General features: G+C 49.9%; 1 protein-coding gene across 1 annotated transcript; it reads right to left on the bottom strand.

Moving 5' to 3' along the window:
- Positions 1–605: 605 nt before the first annotated feature.
- On the bottom strand, positions 606–22,222 carry FFAR4 (free fatty acid receptor 4). The gene is made up of 3 exons (XM_046655029.1): positions 21,428–22,222; positions 12,333–12,461; positions 606–1,272 (listed from the first exon to the last, which is right to left on the bottom strand). The coding sequence occupies exons 1-3, from the start codon at positions 21,992–21,994 to the stop codon at positions 883–885; spliced, it is 1,086 nt and encodes a 361-aa protein (XP_046510985.1). The 5' UTR covers positions 21,995–22,222; the 3' UTR covers positions 606–882.
- Between the last annotated feature and the right edge of the window lie 802 nt (positions 22,223–23,024).

Raw genomic sequence — 23,024 nt, 5'->3', positions numbered from 1 at the left:
GTTAACCTTTTGGCCCACGTTTCACCCCTCAGAAAGGTCTTCCTAGGCTTTTCCCCACCCCAGCTAAATTGCTGTCATGTCCTATTTTCTTCATGACGTTAACTCACTCCATAATGCTATATTATTTATTGACTTCTGTTTAGTTTCTCCCCCTAACTAGAAGGTAAGTAAGCTTCAGGAGGGCAGGGGCGATGGTTGTTCGGGTCACCACTGTATTCCCGACACCAAGAACACTTGGTGGCCACGTCACGTGCTTAAGAGTCATCCAACGGGTGGATCAATGAAGTGAATCACACATGCTCACTCTCAAACATTTTTGGAGTCATCCTATATTCTCCATGAAGAGAGAAGATGACACTGCTTCTCCTAAAGGGGTTCATGGCACTTCCTATCAGTGAAAAAACATCTCACCTTTAAGTGTTCCTTGGAAATTCCTCTAGCGTTCTTGACATTAATGAATGATCTGAGGACTTGCAAGTCCAAGGCCGGACATAGAGTGGCCACAGCCCTTCGAAGGAAAAATTTGAGTCCTAGATCCGTTCCAAGACTCACTGCAGAAACCAGCAAGTGTGGCTTTATATGTAGGAGATGTGATTGCTGAGCAGTCATAAATAAAAATTTATTGAATTCAATCACATTATAATAAACACATTGAAAAAGTTCATCTTTAAAGGAACCCATAGCAGATTCTTTTATAAGGATAAAAGTGTTTTACTGAATGATCACCCCTTAATTTACTGGTGCTGTCAATGTGCATTTGCATAGGTTACATTTTCTCAAAGCAAAGGTGCACTGGCATGATGGTCCTGGAAATTAACTCCCTTTGAAAACATACCGTGGCTTGCCGGAGAGTGACATACTCTGCCTATAGAGAAAAATTTATTAGCTGGAAATAATCGACAAATCATTTTTTCTGCCTGACGAGTCTGTAAACATGGCTCCTTTTTCCAGGAACAAGAAGCAGCAAAAAATTTTCCTCCATTCGTTCCTAAATAGTGACATGTTGTAGAGAATGGGGTTTACGGCCGAGTTGGCAAACGTGAAGGCTACCACCCAGAAGAAGAGGGTCGGCCAGATGACCAGGTCTTGCTTGAAGCTCTGGATCAAGATGAGGAGGATGGTGACGATGATGGGGCTCCACATGATGAAGAAGGAGACCATGAGCAGGAAGAGGGTGCGGAAGAGCCGGAAGTCCTGCCGGGACACGCGGATCTGGTGGCTCTCGGAGTAAGCCTGGCTCACCGTGAGCCTTTTCCTGGATGCCTTTGTGATCTGCAGGAACACAAAACAGAGCTGGTGGCACATTTTACTGCAGGCTGTCAGGGGCGTTTGGTTTCGGAGGAGCAGAGGGCCCAGGAATTGGGATCTGCCATTCCCGCTGCCTGGGGCTATTTGGCTTTGGAACTTTGTATGGAGAGAGCTGCCTTCTCAGAGGCCTGGCACTCTGCCTGTGATTAGGATGCACTGGAGAAATGGGGCAGCTGGCTGGCCTCCTGAGAAATGAGGCAGGAAATCATCCATGTTGTAAATAGAGTTGAAGAAGGGAAGTGAAGAGCCTTGCATGGATGGTGTAGAAGAGAGATATGTGAACAGAAGCACGTTGCTATGGTCCGAATGTCCCCCCAAATTCCTATGGTGAAAGCTAACCCCCAAGGTGATGGTATTGGGACGTGGGCCCTTGGGAGGTGATTAGGTCATGGGGACAAAGCCCTCATGAATGGGATTAGTGACTTTATGAAACAGACCCAAGAGAGAGCTCCCTTGGCCTTCCACCATATGGAGACACAGGGAGAAGCCAGCAGTCTCCAACCGGAAGAGAGCTCACCAGACCCCAACCATGCTGGTGCCTGATCTTGGACTTCCAGCCTCCAGAATTGTCAGAAGCAAATTTCTATTGCTTGAAAGTCACCTAGTCTGTGGTGTTTTGTTATGGCAGTCTGAACAGACTAAGACACACATTTTCCCTGTTATTTCTTTTTTTAAAAGAGGTAAGTAATTATTTGTATAAAAGCAATATGTGCTCAAGGTACAAACTCAAACAATGTGATACTGAAGGAAATCAAAAATATATATATAAGGGGGCTGGCCTGGTGGCGCAGCGGTTAATCACGCACGTTCACCGGTTCCCCGGTACGGACATGGCACTGCTCAAAAAGCCATGCTGTGGTAGGCTTCCCACATATAAAGTAGAGGAAGGTGGGCACGGATATGAGCTCAGGGCCAGTCTTCCTCAGCAAAAAGAGGAGGATAGGCAGCAGATGTTTGCTCAGGGCCGATCTTCCTCAAAAAAATAAATAAGGCCTCTAGCCTCTGTGCCCTCCATTTCCACTCCCTAGAAGTGACCAAAATGAACCGTTTCCTATATGTCCTTCTGGAATGCTCTTCCTCCACACACGTGCCTGGCTATGGGATCGTAGGTGCCTGCACTTCTGCTTTGTACATGAATGGGACCACGCCACACCCCGCTCTGAACCTCGCTTCTTTTTCACGTAGCAGTATACTTTGGTGCTCATTCCATATCAGCTCCTCATTCTTCTTATCTTGTCAGTGATTCCATAGTGTGGCTGTACCACAATTTATCCAGGCCCCTATTGATAGGTATTTTATTTATTTAGCCTTTTGCGGGGGGGGGGGGGGGGGGGCATGTAGGTACTGGCTGAAGTGGCAGAACACATGCTTCTCCCTCTCTGCTCCCCTCCAGGGTGTCGGGTGGGGAAGAGGGCAGTGGGACCTGGCATAAGGGTGTGGCCAGGCCAGGCAGAAAGGGAGCACTGAACCCCCACGTAGGTTCCTTTCGTTTCTTAGGGACAGTTGAAAATGGATCCTAATCTTGCCATGGGCCCGAATGGGGGGCTATGGAAGGTGGATGAGATCGGAGGCTGCTCATTTGCTAGGACAGCTGCTGCCCAGTGTCAGTCCAAAAGTGAGGCTGGGTCTGAGAAGGGCCCACCAGCACCTGGGGTGAGGGGATGGGCGCTGTTTGGGAATGATCCCCCGATCAGCAGGGTCTGTTGGCACCACCACCAGCTACGTGGAGATCAGAGGCGACAGCCAGCTGACGGGGACAGCCACCTCACCAGGGCATCCGTGTCGTTCCTTGTCCACGAGGGAGACCAGGGCACAGACGGAACAGTCGACCCTGCTCCCCCACCCACCCCATGCCCATCCTGCACTGTCGGGAGGGGGAAGCTCTAAACTGACTGTGAGATTGATGGGTTAAAATGAGCAGGCATACCCCAAAAATGACCAGAAAGTTCTGGAATCAGACTTTGGTGTCATTAAAGGTTGCCCTTCCCAGGAAGAAAGAGGAGCCGATCAGGGCACTGCTGGTGACATTTGTTGAAAAATCAAAACCATTTCCTATTTATGCCCCTAGTTGAGAGGTGACGATTGGTGGGATAAACATCCTTGGGCATATCTTTGCACGCCTAGGTGAGCGTATCAGTAAAGTAAATTCCTAACAGTGGAACTGCTAGAACTTCTAATATTTTGTACTAATGAGCAGGGCCAGCATTATAGCAGAGGGATTGTGGGCAAGGAAGGCAGCCTCGGCTACATGGGTTGAGAAGGAAGTTCTGGACTCTTCTTTCAGGAGACCTTGCAGGCATTTCTCCCTGGGTCTCCGGTCCAGTCTGTTCCATTAGAGGGTCTTGCTTCAGCGTCAATCAGAGAGGCTGGTTGTTAGTTGGCAGCAGGCAGCTTTGGACGTGGAAATGGCCCATCACCTGAGGCGGCCTGACCAGATTAAAATAAAGCCCTGCGGCTCCTCTCATCCCACTGTCCCTCATAATCACAGTATGTTTGGAACACTCCAATGCTTCATAACATCTCAAAACCTCAGTGTTGGAGCGGGATGGGGCCCAAGCGTCAGGTGAGCAGCGCTTCTCAGACTCCTGTGCCTGCGAGACACACTGCGTGACGCTGTCTCAATGTCGATTCCGGCTCGGCAGGTCTGGAGTGGAGCTGGCATCCAGCATTTCCAACAAGCTCCTGTGTGCCGCCACTGCTGCCGCTGGTCTGAGGACCAAACCTTGAGTAACCAGGGCCTACTCCCCTCCTTCATTCTACAGGTGAGGAAATCTGCCTCCTGGGAGAGGGTTTAGTCAAACTACTTCGAAAACAGGAGTCTTGGAAGTGCTCACTGCAGAGAGCAAAAACCTCGTGGAAGCTGAGTCTGTGAAAGAGAAGGTGCAGCTGCCATTTAAGTGTGTCTCCATGGTGCAAGGTGGTAGACACGCTGTGGGAGTCTGACCTCCCTGGTGGCTGGAAAGAGTCCAGTGCGCAGGTTCAGGCTGCCCTGGGGATGCAACCAGTGTCCTGTCCTTCTGCCTAATTCGAATTGTCCTCTAGACATAGTCAGAGGGCAGAAGGCCTACTGTCCTCTATCCCTTGATCAGCTTCAAGGATGCTCCGAGGTAGGGGGCAGGGGCTGGTGGTGGTGGGAGGGTGGGGGACAAACCGACGCACAGCTAGTCCAGGATGTGATGGGGCACTGTGCCTGTTAGCCTGACATGCTTTGTTCCAGCCTGTGACCCCCGCCCCTAGGGAAGAGATCCAATTCAGAATGTCTTGGCCACGCTCGTGGTCGCTGCTAACTCCCATGTGCTGAGTCTGGTCCCATGTCCTCCTGCTTTTCCTGCAGGAGCAGGCCACTGGCCACACAGTGGGTGCTTAAATGGCCTGGAGACTTGAATGGCCACAAATCTCACTGTTAGCTCTGTGCTGGCTTTCCTAGGCCCATTCCCCTAAGATTCTTGAATTTAAAGAGGGGAAGCAATTTGAAGGTAATTAGCATCATTCACAATTCGGGCAAGTTCAACTCCAAGATGAGAATGCTTAAAATATTCTCCTTAGAACACTTCTAACCAGCTAATTAAAGGATAGCTGTTTCCTTGCTTTATGATTAAGGTAATTGCTTGCTTGCTTCTGGGTAGCAGTTCAGGTCTACCACTTGGTGATGGGGACCAGGGCAACAGACGCTGAGTGAACAGGCCCTTTTCACCTCCCACCTGCTCCCCAATAGGAACAAGAACAATAGGAATCTGGATCCCTGAGCTTTATGGAGGCTCCCTGTGCGCCAGGCACCTCGCTACACATTTGTTTTATAAATTGTCACATTTAATCTTTACAACTACTCTTCGGATTTATACTATTATTATTCCCACTTCAGAGACAAGGAAATTGAACCTCAGGAATTTAAATAACCTGGTAAAGTTCACTCCTTTATGATGATCAATGTCAAAGCCCCCATCTGCGGAAATCCAGCTCCGTTGCGCTAAAGATGATCCAGTGTGCAAGGCTCCAATGGGGCGCCATCGTCCTCAGCCCTCCCCTCCACCGCCTGCTCTGCAGGGTGGGCTTTCTCAGGACACAGCCCACCATCGGAGACCCACATGCTGGAGGTCACATTGGCACATCCAGGTCTGGAGGTGTAGAATCAACGTTAGGGGAAAGCTGTTATCCTAAGACTCCTTTGGCCAATAGACGGGAGAGAGTCACAGCTGGGCAGGGGCGGGTAGGTAGGAAATCGGGAAATGGCACCACCTCTGAGGACGGTGTCACTCTAGGTCTAAGTGCAGCCTGCAGGGGCACACACGGGGTGATTCCAACAGCAGCCTCATTGCTTGTGCTGTCCACAATGCCCTGCCATAAGGATGGAGTCCTTGGTACAATATCTTATGAATATTTTTTGAATGAATGATATTGGTGGAAGTTCACATTTGTCGAACATTTTCCGTGTACCTGGCCCTGTACCTATCACTTGGTTTCTCTCTTTACATTCTCCCAGTCATTCTGTGGCATGTGTACTTGAGGATCCCCATTTTACAGATGAGGAAACTGAGGCTCAAATAGTTAAGGAAAGTGTCCAATAGAACCCAGCCAAGAAGTTGCAGAGCTGGGTTCCCGACCTTGGCAGCGTGACTCCAGCCCGTGCTCTTAATCTTAAACCAGCTCCTTCCCGCCCTCTGCAATCTCCGTCAATGGCAACTCTTCCGCTTAGCCTTTAACTCCAAGCTCTAACGTCAGGAGCTCTGAGAAGGCCTTCTGGTTCCTCTCCGTCTTGGCATCCGGCAGCTCTTTGTTTCAGAGACTCACGTGGCACTTGACATATATACTATGTGGTAGATGTTGACGGGTCATTCTCACCTCTGACCCCCTCGCCAGATGGCAGGCTCCTGGGGGGCTGGGCAGCGCCGTGGCGTCTGTGGCCCAGGGCTCTAGAAAACGCCTGCCAATGACTGTGACTGATTCATGGGCCAAGTGAATACTGGTTGGGTTTTTATTAACACTGACTGATGCTACCATTTCCTTCTGTCCACAGTTCCCACAGCTTTCTGGGAGTGAGCAGGAAAAAGCTCCCATTATAATTAAATGAGGCTCCTCCCCTGCTCCCCTCCCCACATTAGATGACAAGACTAGTCAACTTTTACCCAGGGTTTAAAATGTCCCTGGCATTGCACAGAATTCTTCACCTGCTTTTACATTACATTAAATGCTCAACTCACTTTTCAGGATTAACTTGAATCCTTAAAACAAGCCTATAGGGTAGGTTCTGTCATTGCTCCATTTTGGGGACTGGAGATGGAGGCCCTGAGAGGCAAAGCGACTTACTCAAGGCCTCAGGGTCAAGTAGGGGACGCATCCCTCAGGGGGAGGCGCTCAAACTCTTCATGGCAGGGGCTGGCCACTGCCAGGAGAGGCGACAGAGTTCCCAGGAATGTCCTCCACGCCCCCCGCATCAGAGCCACCTGGCACTCGATACAATGCAAATGCTTGGGCCCACCTTCAGATGCCCCCATTCTGTGGGTCTGACTGGGGCCCAGAAATCTGCCCTTCTCATCCACTCCCCTGGCAATTCTCGCTCACTCAGGTGTGAAGACTACTAATCTAAGACAGCAGTCTCAGAGGTTTTCCCCCAGTCCTTTGAAGAGAGTCACTTTGTAAAGTCACCGTCTTTTTTTTTTTCTAAGAGTTTTTTAAAAGAATTATTTTATTGAGGTCATTTTGGCTCATAACATTGTGTAAATTTCAGGTGTGCATTATTATATTTCCGTTTCTGTATAGACTGCATCGTGTTCACCATGACCTGTCTAGCTTTTTGTAAAGTCACTGTCTTTTTGAGACTCATTGCCTTCAGGCCCACATAGTGTCTGAAGGCCATGAGGGGACACTCTCCACACCTCACACCTCTTTGCCACACCAAGCCAGCAGGCCACGGTGCTGACAGGTGCTGGGAGAAGTCGCTCCCCACTGACACAGCTCCGCCCCTGGTGGTGGGATCTCCTTCGGGGGCTGCTTGGTCAGTCAACAACCTCCTCGTTAGAATTATCAGACAACAGACTCTGTCTTTGCAGAGGGCCCACTCCCTTCCCCCCACCGGCAGGCAGGCACCAGAGCTGGGGAATGAGGGCCCAGCATGGAGAAAGGGTTGTGTATTCGCTTCCTGACACCTTCACGTGAGCTGAAACAGGTTTCACTTCTCAGGAGAGGGTTTTCTAGCTTCAAGCCAGATGCTCACTCTCTTATTCAACAAATATTTCTTGAGCCCCTACTGTGTGCCAAGCACTCTAATAGGTGCTGGATATACAGCGAGAAACACAGGAGCCCCGCCCACCTCACCCTTCCATTCTAGTGTGTGTGTGGTGAGTGGGGAGGGGGAACAAGAAACACACAAACTGTCACCAAGGGTAGAAGCATCTCGCTGGCCATGGCCATGGTTGCTGGGTGACAATGTAAACTGAGCCCCAGCAGCCAGCATCAACAGCCTGATCCACAGCCTGATCAGAGGCGCTCGGGAGTGGCTGGGACACTGTGACCCCGGGGAACTGTTGACTGGAAAAAGCCCCTGAAGGTGGACAGCATGGCTGAGTCATGAGGAAAGACAAGCAGGGAAGGCAGAAGAGTGGATAAGGCCACGGCCCCGACCACATGAAGCACCTGGGAAGGGAAGAGCCCAGGTGAAGCCTGCTCTCAATCCTCGCCCAGGCGGAACCAGCAGCCAGGGTGGGGACTTCAGAGCAGGGTTTCCCAAAGGAGATTCCGTGGGGCACCCGTCCAGAGAGACGCTCTGTGGGGCAAAGGGGGTCTGCAGACAGATTTAGTGATGCCACCTGCGCTATTCCTGTGTGGGAGAGTCTCGAAGCACATTAGCATAATAAAAGCTCTGAGAAGTCCTGCGGGAAAGAAATCCATTTAACTTTGAGTAACTAGCATTTCCTAAACTCATTTGATCCTGCCCCCTTCTAACGTCTAACATCCCATGGAGAGCTCTTCAGGGGAGACTGCTCTAGGGGAGTAAGAGATCACGGTGACCTGAAAGAGGCACTGCTTGGGCTACACGTGGCACCCGAGGTAGAGGCAGCAGTGACAGGTGAGAGGCGGAGCTGGTGGGAAAGAGGTGGGGGGTGTATTTACACGTCCCGTGGCTTCAGGTGACTTGCGAATTGTGTCTCCATGAATATAGCTAATTAACATTGATGTTGGCTTGATCTTACAGTTACGCTCTTGACAGACAAAGCTTGGTAGATAAGCCGGTTCCGTGTCTCCAAGGAACGAATATCTTCAGAGGGAGAGAGACGCAAGCTAGGGGGGGCTGCCCAGACCCTCCATCCACCTTGCGCCCTGCCTGCTGCCAAGTTACCAGCCTGGCAAACCCACAGATGCAAAGTGAGGACAAACGTCACCGTCCTCCTGGGAAACGGGCAACAGTCCGTTTTGTTAATGGGGTGGAAAGGAATTTTTTTTAAGTCTTGAATTTGTATTAACATCGTGATTTTCAAAATCACAAGTTAGATCTCTTTTGTATTAGAGTCTGGCAGTCTGTTCAAAGCATTATCACATCCGCACTCTCCTTTTCTTGGGTTAAACAATCCACTGAGGCCCATCTGGCTCCAGAGGAAACTGAGGCGCACAGTAGGTGAGTGACTTGCCTGAGGGCACACGGGAACATGCTTGGACTAGCATCCGGGTCTCGTGACTCCTGGCCGGTGATTCTCCCACTGCCCCAAAGGAGAAGGTGCTGTTGCCCTTTCGATGTGATCTCAGGTTTGTGCCTCACTCACCCAGCGAGTGTTTACTGAGCACCCACAGGCTCTGTTCCAGGCACGGGGGCAGAATAGTAAACAAAACGAAGTCCCTGCCCTCATGGAGCTTGCATTCTAGTGGGCAAGACAGATGATACACAACTAAATACACATAAATGGACTATGACAGGGGTCGTATATTCTTTGAAGAGAAATAAATTAGGGTAAGGAACTAGAGAATGATGGGGAGTCTCTCTCGGGGAGAGCCCTTTAAGCAGAGACCTAAATTTCCCCACCTAAATGATCTGGGGAAGAGAAATCCAGGAGAGGAGATGGCAGGTGCAAAGGTCCTGAGGCAGCATTGTGTTGACGTGTGTGAGGAACAGCCCCAAGGCCAACGTGGACACAAGAGAAGGAGAAGATGAGGTGAGAGGGGCAGGCAGGGGCCGGATCACACAGGGCCTTCAGATGGGGGCCTTGGATTCTGCTCCATGTGTGAGGGAAGTGACAGGATCTAGATTGTGTCTTTGACGCATCACTCAGAGCACCATTTCATAACTGTGAGTCATGATACATATTCCATTTCACCCGGGAGCTGTTCTGGGTGAACTGGGAGAACTGAAGGCCGGCCATGGGTTATATGCAAAGCGTCTGGCAAGTGATGCACTGTGGTTTAGAGGCAGATGGATAAGGGGACACCTCCCCCATCATCAGGGCACCTGGGGTCTCCTGAATGTTTCCAGGTGGGCCCCGGCCTGAGAGAAAGGTGGAGGGCTGGGAAGGCTCTCCACAGAATAAGTCAATCCTCCCTTGGCAGGCAGCTGAGAAGCATGAGGCGGGAGTGAAAGGGGCCGCCCAGAACCCTCTGGCCTCTGAGGGACTCAGGAGTGGGACCGCCCTAGAAGGGGTTCAAAGACGGCGCCTGCATTTGACCACCCCTGCTCTTGTGTCAGTTCCCTGTTCTCGCCATGCTCCAAATCTGGGCCCTGCTGTTTATTCTCTCAAAAACCTCAGCGGTACCTTTTCCCAGCATGCTCTGAGAGAAAGATTAGAGGAACAGCCTTGCCTAACAAGTAACAACAGACGGAATTTATTCATCCCCTGCTACAGGCAGGTGTGACGCCATAGTTCCACCAGCAGCAACTCTTCCCTGTCTCCCAACAGTCTTACAAGGTTGGAATTATGATCGCCATTTTGCAGATGAGGGAACTGAGGTTCAGAGAAGGTAAGCAACTTGCCAAAGACCACACAGCACGTAAGTGGCAGATTCGGGACTCAGAGCCATGTTATTAAAATAACCCTTTCCACATCTCTGTGTGTGTCTTTCATGGCCCTTGGCTCTTCTCTCTTTTACCCCTTATTCATCTCTCACATTTGTGTAGCACTGACAGTCCACAAAGCGTTTTCACACTAAGTCTCAGCATCGCTCCACCTTGTGTTTCAGGATTTCACTGTGTTGAATAGCAGTGCTGCTGTCTCGCTCTTCCCTTTCTTGTTTTAAGTTAAAGCTCCTTCTAGATAGAGAATGTGACTTGCTCACTCTTGACCAATCTCCACTCCCCACCAACACTTTGCACAGAGCAGATCTTTAACAAATGTCTGAGGAATGAAAGTGTTGGGACGCTGGGGCCAGACTGCCTGGGTTTAAATCCTGACACTGCTGCTTATGAGCTGTGTGACCTTGGGCAAGTCACTTAACCTCTCTGTGCCTTGGTTTTCAGGTCTGTAATTCTTACCAGGATTAAATGATTTAATCCTGACATTTTGTAAACACTACATAAATAATGGTTAAGTAATTTTTTAAAAATTCATTCTATATTTCTCCTTTTTCCCTCACTTCTTTTAGTATAAAGATAATAGCTAACACTTACATAACATTTACACCTGCCAGGCCCCTGCTGCAAGCACTTCATAGACCTTAATGGTCTATAAATATTCAGGCCTGAATCTGCCTTTTACTCTTGAACAAGCCCCAAGTGGGGCATCGCTTAAGGGGGTCACAAAACAACCGGTGGGGAACAGTCTAGGCAATAACATGGGGGGCCATCTCCACAGGGCCCAGGGATTAGCAGACCTGGATGGAGGTTGGCCTGGCTTTGCGTTCTGAGCATCTAAGAAGGTGACAGATCCTCAGCTACAGAGAAAGGACCATTAAAGTGGCCAGACGGCGAGCGGGGACCTACAGGGCCCCACTTCAATATGCTAATTTGCCAGATGACTCACATCAGATGAAACCAAGATTCAATAACTGTAAAACCTTCTAAAATGAGCTTGGGAAACGTCCCTGCTGTCTGCCTGGGCCCACCCTGTCCACACAACTGGGCTGCCTCGAGTGACAGGAAACAGGGTCGAGGGTCTTCTTTGCGTCCCTGCACACACTCCCTCGGAAGGCAGAGCGCATTTCCTGTCGCAGCGCGCTTTGGAAAGGTGCATTCCCTGGGAGTGGGAGGTAGCAACTGCCAGGTAGCAGGAGGAGCTTCTAGAATGTCCTGTTCCTCCTTCTGTTTCTGGGAGCTGCTTTGGGGAGTGTGGTCAGTTTGTCAGATGTGTGTTTATGCTGGGTGTGTTTTCCTGTATGGATATTATACTTCAATAAAAAGTTTTTAAAAGTGTACTTCTCTTTCACTACCTTGCTGTTCGTGATGGGGAAACACTGGACACAACCCAAAGGCCCATAAAAGAAATTATGTCACATCTGTGTGACGGAAGACAATGAAACCATTAAAAATAATAAGGCAGAGATGTAGGAACTTGTCATGATATAATGTTAGGTGAAAAAAGGAAGTTACAGAGCAGAGAGTATTATCTCAAACTTGAAAAAAAAAAAAACAACATTGGGTTGACCCATGGTGAACAGTCGATAGTTGACCATTTTCTATGGCTCCTCACATATATATCACGCATATCAATGTATACACACACATAAAGTGTGTGTGTGCATATAAATTTATAAGAAAAATAACCTAAAAAATGTACTTTGAACTGTTAACAAAGGGAGTAAAGTAGATTTGTAGTTTCTGTTACACATTTCTATATGTCTTTCTTAAGTTTTTTATAATGAGCTTTTATTACTTTAGTGATCAGCAAAAAAATAATAACAAAAATGACAAAAATAGAACTTTTTTTTAAAACACCAAACTCTCGTTCCTCAGGGTTGCAGAGGGGGTGGATCTGGGCTGTGAACTAGGATGGACCGGCACGAACCTGAGGTAACTTCCGACTGGAAATGCTCAGATTCCACCTGCAGCCCCCCCCGCCCCCGCCCCGAGCCTGAGTGACATTCAGCCGCGACGCTCGAAGCAAAGGTACCTGTAAGATTTTGGAGTAACTGATCACGATGAGCAGTCCTGGCACCAGGAAGTTCAAAGTAACAAATAACACATCCCAGGAGATTTCTCCGGCAAGGCTGGGCCACACCAGTGTGCAAATCGAAATTTCCTAGTTATGAAAGGAAGAGAACATCATTTGAATGCTGGCTTCTTATCTGGCCTTTAGATCGGTCCCAGCTGGGGGCTGCCTGGCTCTCTTACACAACTGGTATGACAAGAAATCCCAAAATCCCTTCCACTGTCCACACTACCCCACTTACAAATCATTTGCCTCTGACCCTCAGAATAACCATCACTATCATTCCCATTCTCCAGAGGAGGCGACTGGGCCTCAGGTCACCGGCTGGAAAGAGCTAGAGTCGTTTCCCAGGTATGACTCCAGGTCCAGCGGTCTTGCCACTTCCTGGGACTGAGCTGCAAAGAGCATTTGAGCCTTTTCTTTCAAGCCCTTCATTTTACAGGCAAAAAAATCTGACCCCTCCAAGGTTACATAGATTAGGTGACATAGATTGGAAGTGATGAGCTTCACACGAGCATAGAAAAACAGGAACGAGGTTTCAGTGCAGTCCACTATGTATGCTGAAGGCCGCCCGGCCTATGTGAGGGCATTAAGTGTTCATTGCGGGGACGTTCAAATGTCTAAAATCTGTCATGCTGCATCATAGAAGGCCATGGCTTCCCGCCCAGTGGTGTAGTGGTTAAGTTCACACGCTCCACTTCTGTGGCCTGGGGTTGGCGGGTTCAGATCCCAGGTGCAGACCCACACACCACTCATCAAGCCATGCTGCGGCAGCGTCCCACATACAAAATAGAGGAAGATTGGCACAGATGTTAGCTCAGGGACAATCTTCCTCAAGCAAAAGAGGAAGATTGGCAACAGATGTTAGCTCAGGGCCAATCTTCCTCACCAAAAAAAATATGGAAAACCACTGGAATATGGCAGAAGAGCATGAAGGTTTGTGACTCTTCTGTTATCACTATGTTGAGCTGAATTCAGATGTTTGTCACTAACTACAAACCCCGAAACATGTGGGGAACTTATTGGATAGTTACTAAGAGCTACTGTAGCAACTTCCTTCCAATGAATAAATAGATCAATGAAAAGAGACATATCTACCTATTTATCCATCTATCTACCCACCTATCTATGTGTCCTCCCAAACACAAATTTCCCCTGCCTGCTTGACTACAGGAGCAAAACTATTTAGAAAACAAGTTGTCCTAAACACTTCCAGCATGTAGAACATATTTTTACAAGCATGTTCTGTGTAAAACGACCATATTATTGATTTTTGGTAGACAAGGCTTCTTAACCAACGTCCAGAAGTAGCACCATACATTCATTCAACCAATATTTGTTGAATGCTATACTAGGCAAAGAATTTTTATCATTTCCCAATATCTATCATAATTGGGTGGTTAAACTCAAAATAGAGTCAAATAGTCACTTCTTTTTCTATTCAGTTTCAATAGAAAATAGCAACCTCTACTAGTCTCTGAGCATTTATTCTGGGCTGGGAAGCACTTCACATCCATTATCTCACTAAATGCTCACCACGACCTTTTTGAAAGGCATGTTATTATTTTTCCCATTACACAGAAGAGGAAACTAAGGCTTAGAAACATCCTCGTAAACAATAGTCTAAAACACTAAAGGTGTAATGCTTTTTTTAAAAAAAAGATTTTATTTTTTTCCTTTTTCTCCCCAAAGCCCCCCAGTACACAGCTGTACATTTTTCGCTGTGGGTCCCTCCAGTTGTGGCATGTGGGATGCTGCCTCAGCGTGGTTTGATGAGCAGCGCCATGTCCGCGTCCAGGACTCGAACCAATGAAACACTGGGCTGCCGGCAGCGGAATACGCGAACTTAACCACTCGGCCACGGGGCCAGCCCCAGGTGTAATCTTTTTTAATCATACAATATTTCCCTCCAAGAGCTAAGTCGTCATGAAGGTTATCCAGGGGCCTGCCAAGAAAACTCTAAGGCTAGTCAAGCAGCGGAGATTGAAAAGACGAGTGAGGATGTTCCTGCCTTTTCCCATTTGGTGGGGATGACTCACGAAGGTATGCGACTTTCCAAGCCCTTGTTCCTCCATCCCCACCTGCACTGTGCACATCTGATGGGAGCTCTTTCTACATTTTGGTGATTGGAAAGAAACTCGTGTCTCTCAAAGAGCTTCTGAATGTCGGCAGAGTGGTGACATGGCTCTTTTGATAATCCATGCAGCCTTCACTTGCACTCAGACCTCTGCCCACTGCGGACCCCTCACTCCAGGACACTGGTGGGCGGCAGACGTGCTGAAGGAGCAACCAGAAGAAACAGCCTCCAGCCCTGAACACAACTTGGTCTCTAATGCCTATACTTGTGGTGGGAAAATGTATAGGGAGGGGAGAAAAACAGACGACCCCAGAACCATTTCTTAAAACTCCCGAGAGGCCCCAACACTTTCCGAAATTCTTCTCCAGAATGTCTGCCAAAATCGCTCCAGGATTGACAAGATTTGGTAGGAGAATGTCTAATGATAAAACAAGGTGTTCTCCCTACATTAGGGACAAAAATGTAGATCCCTAAATATGCATGAACTAGCCCAGGGCTGTTGAAGAAAATGTGTAGGCCTGAATGAACAGCTTCACCCCTATGCACACACCCACACACATACGTAGAAAAAAGACTGGAAGGATACGCTCCAGAAAAGGAAGAGAGACTGCTTCTAGAGAGGATTCTTAAGTTATTTTTATTCTTTGGCTTATCTGAATTTTCTAAATTTTCCATAATGTACCTATATTACTTTTATAAGACTGAAAAAATGGAAGTCAGTTTTTAAGAGAAGTTAATTTTTAAGAGAAGTGATGATCCAACATGAAACATAGATTATCATGATAGTTTAGCAAATCTAACCAGCTATTTTTTCAACAAAGACAATAAACTCATATCAAGGAGCCTCTCAAATTCCATGACTCTGCTGAAGATGCTTTTTCACCTTTTGACTTGTGGCAATCACTCCAGGCACAGAATGTGGTGAGGAAGGAAGATAAGAACTCTGCACAGCAGCCCCATACACCAACTAAGAGACAGTGTGGCTAGCCTGTGTGGACTAAATGACCGATTTTTATGCTCTTTAAAAAGCTTTATATGGTATCGTTGGTTATGCAATGTTTATTTTCATGAAAAAATAAAAAAGCAGGGGCTGGCCTGGTGGCACAGTGGTTAAGCTCATGTCCTCTGCTTCGGCAGCCTGGGATTCACAGGTGTGGCTCCTGGGTGCGGACCTATGCGTGGCTCATCAAGCGATGCTGCGGAGGCATCCCACATACAAAACAGAGGAAGATTGGCACAGATGTTAGCTCACGGACAATCTTCTTCACAAAAAAACAAAACAAAACAAAAACAAACATTAAAAACTAAAAATAAAAAAGCAGGCCCACAGTCAGAGGTCTAATGTGATGTTAGGATTCTGTTTCTGTGGGAAAATCCATTTGACTTAAGGCATTTTATTCCAGGTTTTCTCTTCCAGGCTGTGACTTGCAGAGGAGTTTGGCCATAAGTCAAATCTGGAAGGTGGGGGCATGAGTGTTATAATATTCTCTGTACTTTTTCTGCACCTTTGGACTGTTCCCTGATTTTAAGAAGGAAATTTGAAAACCAGAACTGCCAGGCCTACTTTGTTACTGAGCTACAGAGGTAGAGTCGGCCGAGTCAACGACAGTGACCTTTAATTCATTCGTTCAACCACTCAGGACCATGGCGGATGAGCCACTGTGAGGATGGGCAAGGCTGGTCCCCGCCCTCAAGGAGGCTACGGTGCGCTCAGAGGGAGGAGAGCACTGGGGAACTTCAATACAGGGCAGCCAGCTGGAAGTGCCCAGAGAGCTACAGGTGACAGGGCCACCTGGAAAAGCTGCATCCAGGAGGGGTTGTGTCAGCTGGAAGGACGGGGCTTCACCCAGGGGAACAGGGAGGCTGGAGCTCAGATCAGGACCAGAAGGGCTGAAGGTGGGAGGCCACGAACAGTGGTGTTAAGCGTGGTTAAGAGTGACATGTATCCCCATCCCAACCCCCACCTCTCCCTGGCAATCTCATCCTTTCCATGGCTGCTTCTTGCAGATGATGCTGCAATCTACTCTGTCCAGCCCAGTCTTCTTCTGAAACCCAGACTCGCCCCACTGCTCTGGGGACATCTCTGCAGGATGCCTCACAGGCACAGCAAGCCTCCAATATCCCATGCCCAGAAGGTTCCATCTCCTGTGGTCACCGACTCAGGGCATGGAGGTGCCATTCCCCAAACTGCCAGAAACCTGAGCACTGGCCTTCGGCCTTCTTCCTCCTCCCTGTCCACTCAGGGGGAACCTCTAAGATCTGCCTTAGTGGTTATCCAACCCACACACATATCTCATTCTCGCTGGCCCACCTCCTCCCAGACCAGGCCATCTCTCATCTCGTACATCTAGGCTCTCTAAAGGGGTGTACCTGGCCCTTCTCCAGTTGGCCCCTGCCAGCACCATCTCTTGCCAACACGTAGGCTATTCCTCTGCGTGTGACGCCCCTCCAGTCCCCCACGTCCTTGCCTGCCTAAACTGCCTCTCACCTTCACACTCAGCTGAGGTATCACTCCTTTTCTAAGAAGACTCCTGTGGCTGGGGACATCTGTCTACAGGCACTGCTCAAATGCTGACCCCTCTCCACACAGGCTGACTTATTCGGAAGTGCCAGCCGATTCCAGCTGTTTCCTGTCAGCCTCTCTAATGATTCTTCCCGGAGTACCCCTGGGAACCCCTTCGTAAACTCTTCTCCCTGCCCCACCTCTTCAAACAAAATGGAAGACTTCAAGGTCACTCTAAGGAACTAGGAACCCTAGCTGGATATCTCTTCTCCCATCAGCTTCCCAACAGAAAAGAAAGAAAATATCAGTGCAAGAGATGGACTGACTTTCTTACAAGTATCCTCTAATATTTACAAAGGCAAGCAAACCATGTTTGTCTCCTCAGCCAATCCACACTCAGTAGAGACACGATGGCGTTATTGGCCTGGTATTAAATCAGGGCAGGGTGGAGCTGTGGGACCAGGCACTCCTAAGGAAGTGTGAACTCATGAGAGAGAGCACCAGAGGCAACGGACAGGCCCGAACTAAATCTGGTTCCATCCTCGGCCTCCTCTGTGACTTCAGGCATTTCCTCTTTCAGAAAATAAACAGAAGAATGCCTACTGTGGGGTTACTGTGAGGACAGAATTGTGCCAGGGTCTGGGACCGTCTGCTCAATAAATGGACCTCCTTGAAAAGGAGGACAGTGTCTTAGTCATGTGACTCCTGCTGGGGGATGGGGAGAGGGGTGCTAGGTACATGTCTGTAGAATAAATGGGCAGCACATTCCGGCCAGGGTGGATGGTCCATTCCACCTGCCAATGAAGGAAACCACCCTGCCTGGGCCACCGCACACACGGCCAGGAATTCCATTGGAACAGGCTGAGCTGAGCCGGCTAAGATGTCTAAGTTGTCAGGCTGTGTCCACCCTTTACAATGGCAGTCTATTATTTTACAGCAATCAGAAGAATTACACTGTTTAAAGAATGTTTACAATGTTTATAATCAAAGATAAGGAAACTAATAAAAGCTGGCAATCCTTGAGTGCTTAACTGTGTATGTGCCAGGTGTTGGCCCATTTACTGAACATTAGTCCCCATGACAATCCTATAAGGTTAATGCTGTTATCTTGCCCATTCCGCAAATAAGGAAAGGGAGGTATAGAGAGGTGGAACCACTCGCCTCTGTCACGCAGCTTTTAAGTGGCAGAGACGGGATTTAGACTCAGAACGTTTGGCTCCAAAGCCTCACACTCCTAATAACAAATTATCTAGCACTTTCTAGATTATCTTTCATGTCATCCTCCCTTCACGGAAGTCTTAGAGAGTCTGTTCACTCTGGCCTGCTGGGCACACACTGCCCCCATGGACAAAGGTAATCAGGGTCCCATCTGGAGGAGGGGGCGCTCAGATAAGCAGAAAGCTCTGACAGCCACTGCTTCCCTGGCCAGCTCTCCTCAAGGGGAGGGAGCCGGTGTCTGCTTGGGCTTAGTTCGTTCTCCAAGCTGGTGGTTTGGGTAGGAAAATGTCCCCCATCCAAAACCGCCATATTTAGTGTCCCAGTGGGAGGGGGCAGGCAGAATCTACAGCCAGGAAGCTGGGAGCAGAAGATTGAGAAAACAAGCCTCTGCTAATTTTAACTGTGAAACTCAGTTCAGTCTAGACCAGATCCTTCTCCGTCTCTTTTTTTAAATGGCTGCACTCTTCACTTTTTTTTTCCGCTGTTTGTCGTTCTTTTCAACATACTTCTCCAACCACAGAGCCTCAGTTTGCTCACCTGTAAAATAAGATGTTTCCTATATGCTCAGGTTACAGCTCTTGACGAAGCAGGGACATTTTCTGTTTGCTGGTTTACTGGCAGGAGGGGGCAGGGCAGGTAGGGGAAAAGACAAAGAGGATGACGGAGAGCTGGAAAGGACTGGCTCAGTTTTTCATTACAAGTGCCCTGGCCCCCATCTTCTGAGGTGTTGTGCGGGCCCATTCTCTCCCAGCGGCTTTGTCCAGATTCCTCTCCAAAGGCTCTTAAGACCAAGGAAGCGTTTCTGCACTAAAACTTGAGACGTGTGTGTGCCCAGCCCCAAGGGGGCCTGAGGGAAGGGCACTGCGACCCAGATCTCCACAGAGGCACCTTGCAGTACAACTGTGGTCATTCCAGAAGTGCTATAGAGGGCACCAACCACACACACAGGCCCTCCCAGGGGTAAAATACACAGGGGCAAGACGTGGAAGGTCCCCCACCTGTGGGAAGGCACTGTCGTTCAAACAACCCCCTGTGTCCATGTCAGCCAGCAGTTTTAGTTTGAGCTTTTGGCAGGGAGATGACAAGAGCCTCATTTTTCAGAATAATTTGCCTGTTAAGTAGGAGTGTACCTAAAACAATCGTAAAAGGGAGAGGCACAAGATACACGTCTGGAAACACAAGACCCCTTTAAGATATATGCCATTTGAGCTTTAATTCTTTGAGTTTTTCTCAAGGGATTTTTTTCTTACTGAAAAAAATGAGGAGAAATCCCTCAAATTCTGTGAAAAATACAGAAACACTGTAACTCAGTGAAAGAATAACTTAAAAAATCAAAAAGCTGATGGCAGAACCCCAGCCGCCAGCTGATCCCATTGGTCTGGAGTGGGGCCTGGTCTCCCACTTATTTAGAAGCGTGTATGTGACCCACCTGGATTTTCAGGTGTATCTTAGCTGAGAAGGAAAGGCTTGCCCAGAAAGCTGGGGTCCTTGGTCTGCCCATGCCAGTGGCGCTCCACCAGCTCCGCTCAGCTAATCGCTGCTTTCCTGGCCCCCACTTGAGCTGACGTGGCCACAGGCTTACACCTTCTTTGATTAAGTGCCACAGGCCTGACACAGTTCCTGCCTGTTAGTCATTCGAGGCCTTAAAACAAAACAAAACAAAACAAACCAACCAAAACCCCACACTGTATTTCACACAAGCAATAAAGTATTAAGAAAGAGACCTTCAGGTTTGATTTGTGTTAAAAAGAAGAAAGATACTGCTTACACGAATGCAGACTTCTCCTCACTCCACAGTATAAGGCCTGTGGGAGAGGCTGATCTGAGGAAACCCCCAGAGAAGCCCACCTCTGTGTCCAGGCTCTGGAGGACACACCCAAGGGGGCAGCCCCTCCCCAGACTGTGTTCACCAGCACAACTAGAAGCCTTCCCCCGGGTGACATCTCATTTCCCCTGCCTCCATACCCTCCTACCCGCTCCAGTCAATGCACAGGCCTCGCTTTGGGACTGTGGTTTGTGCCGGGCTTGCTCAGGTCGCCCGGCGCTCCCTGCTCAGGCCCAGGTTGACTTTCCAGTCCCCGGCCAGAAAACCAGCGACTTCTGTAGGGAAAGGGAGCGCGTGGAGAAGCGCGCCTCGGGAGGACCCTCGGGGAGGCTAAGGAACCAGGACTCGAGCCTTCCTGCAGGGCGCACAGACCTAAGCCTTTTCCCTCTCCCTGCCCGCGAGGCGCCGGGAACCCAACACACCAGGATGACAGAACCGCCCGCCCCTGTCCTCCACCATGGCCTGCGCTCAGGCCAGGCGTCGGGGGTGAATCTCGGCGCGCAAACCCTGCAGTCGCGCAGTAGGACAGCAGGGCGCGCCGCACCCGGGATTCTGGACCGCGGGACTCGAGGACACCAGAGCCAGGGTCGGAAACTGTCCGCAGAACTTTGTTTAGACGGTAGCCCCCCCTCACCCGCCATGATCCTAAAGACATCTGTGAGCGTGCTGCCCAGAATAAAGCTCATCGGCCCAGCCTCTGGGATTTGCCGAACATTTCGGGCGCTCAGGATACTCTGAAGCCACCCATCATCTAAGGCTCCCAGAGCAAGATCCCGTTACCTAGTCTAATCCTTCCGTCTCACAATTGGAAAAACTGAGGCTCCGGGAGGGGAAGTCACAGTCTCCCTAGAGGCAGCATTGGGTCTGGCGTCTCTGGGTCTGCAAAGCCCTTTCTCCCCAGCCCGTTCACTCGCACCTGCCTGCGGGTTCTCAAAGCAGGACCCTTTCCCCAGCCCGAACTGAGTCTGCTGAGCACGATCTCAGCTCCTCCTCGGACTGAGGGTGAGATACCCTGAGGTTATTCCTCCTTGCACCTCGGCTTCCTCTTTTGCAAAGGAGGGGCTGTAGCACCCGAGGCGAGAAAGCAGAATTCAATAAAATGCGAGTAGCCATTCCGGATCCCCGAAGTTCCGTCTGGCTGGCTGCTAAGCCCTCCGTTATTCCATTAACCTCGCAACAAAGAGTCAGTGTATTTACAGGCATTTTGGGGACTCCACTGACAACGTTTTGGAGGGTGTTTACAGCACCTACATCGCAGGTTTACAGTGAAATTTAAGAGAGAAAACTTTACGGTACCGAGCACAGTGACACAACGATTAAGTGCAACAAATGGCCTATTATTGTTTTGCTGTTTTTGTTAATCATCATCCCAGGTCACCGTTTCCGTCGGATCCCCGCCTGCCAGCCCGGCGCGCGCACCGCCCGGCCCTCACCTGCTCGGCGCCGGGGAGCTGCTGCGGGATGACGTGGAAGAAGATGCAGAGGGGCAGCGCTGCGAGCGCCGAGTAGCCCCAGATGAACGCGAGCAGCACCGCCCGCACCCGCCGCCCCGGGCCCCGCAAGCCGCGCTGCACGCGCACGATGCACACCACGCGCTCCAGGCTGACGGCCGCCAGCGTGAGCATGGTGACGCTGCCACTCAGGCACATCATGTAGAAGAGCAGGTGGCAGACGACCGGGCCCAGCAGCCAGGCCTCGGTCCAGCGCACGGCCAGCACCGGCGGGATGGCGCTAGTAAAGAGCAAGTCCGCACAGAAGAGATTGAGCACCAGGCAGACCGTGGTGCCGCGGCGCCGTCGGCGCACCACCAGCACCAGAGCGCACACATTTCCCAGCAGCGACACAGCAAAGATGAGAACCAGTACGACGGTCTCCACGGCGCTCAGCACCAGCCGGTCGTCGCCCTTGACGTCGGAGAAGAAAGGGAAGCGGGTGCGGTTGGCGCGCTCCAGGCTGCGCGGGGACTCGGTGCCCACCGCCTCCGTGAACTCAAGGGACATGCCCGGCGCCCGGCGGCCCGCAGCCGTCTGCGAGCGCGCTCATCTGGGAGGTGACTGTGCGCCTAGGCGGGGAAAGAGAGGGAGAGAGGCGGTTGCGACATCTCTCCTCTGACCCCCTCCCGCCTGAGGAGCGCTGGCGCTGGGCGTTGCGAGCTGAGCCTGGGGCGCACGGGAACGAGGAAGTGCCGGGCGACGCCGGCTGGAAACACCCCGGCTGGGTGGGAGGCGGCAGCCAAGTCAAAGGCCTCCTGCCCTTGGCCAGCTTCGGAGCGCCCTAGGGGTCGGGAAACCCACCTAGTGAACCCCTACCCGCACCCCCGAAACCTCCGCTAGGCCTCTCCGGCCTCCACCCTCCAGGGCGACCCGGTGTGCGAAGCCCTAAATCCACCGATTTAGCTGAAACGGATTGAGAAGTGTCAGAGCGGACTTTTGGAGATGACGCGGGCCTGTGCTGGTTCCAAGGCACCTCCCAGGGGCCCAGGTCTTTTATCTTTTGAGGGAAGGAGAATCCTTTGTTTTATCATTGCTTAGTCACATGTGACTTTGGGTGGATTATTTCATCTCCCTGTTCTTTCATATATAGTTTCTTTCATATGTAAAACGGGAATAATAGTATCTCATTGGGTAATTGTGAAGATCATATAAAGAGATTAACACTTGGCACACTAATTGCTTGTGAAATGTCATCAACTATTACTTACTATAATTGAAACGTGCCAATTTTGCATTCTGAGCAATGATATAAAACACTTTCATGTAAAAAGAGTGGGGACCCCCAAAATCTTGAATAAACTTGACACCCCAGCAATACAGACACTCCGGGGCTCTCAAGTACACACACGGGCTGTGAATGTGCTAAGGCACCCCCGTGTGAGAAGCACTGGGCGGTCCAGTTCCCTTACAGATGAGGAAACTGAGTTATAGCAACAAGTAACTTGTCCAAGGAGGCCCCTGGTAGGTAATAAAAACCAAGTCCCCTGTCCCTGCCCCACACATTTCCGCCACATCCCTGCTGTCTAGTCTTCTGTCA

This window comes from Equus quagga, chromosome 2 (assembly GCF_021613505.1).
Source record: "Equus quagga isolate Etosha38 chromosome 2, UCLA_HA_Equagga_1.0, whole genome shotgun sequence".
NCBI classification, from domain to species: Eukaryota; Metazoa; Chordata; class Mammalia; order Perissodactyla; family Equidae; genus Equus; species Equus quagga.
This window is presented reverse-complemented; position numbering and strand designations above follow the sequence as displayed.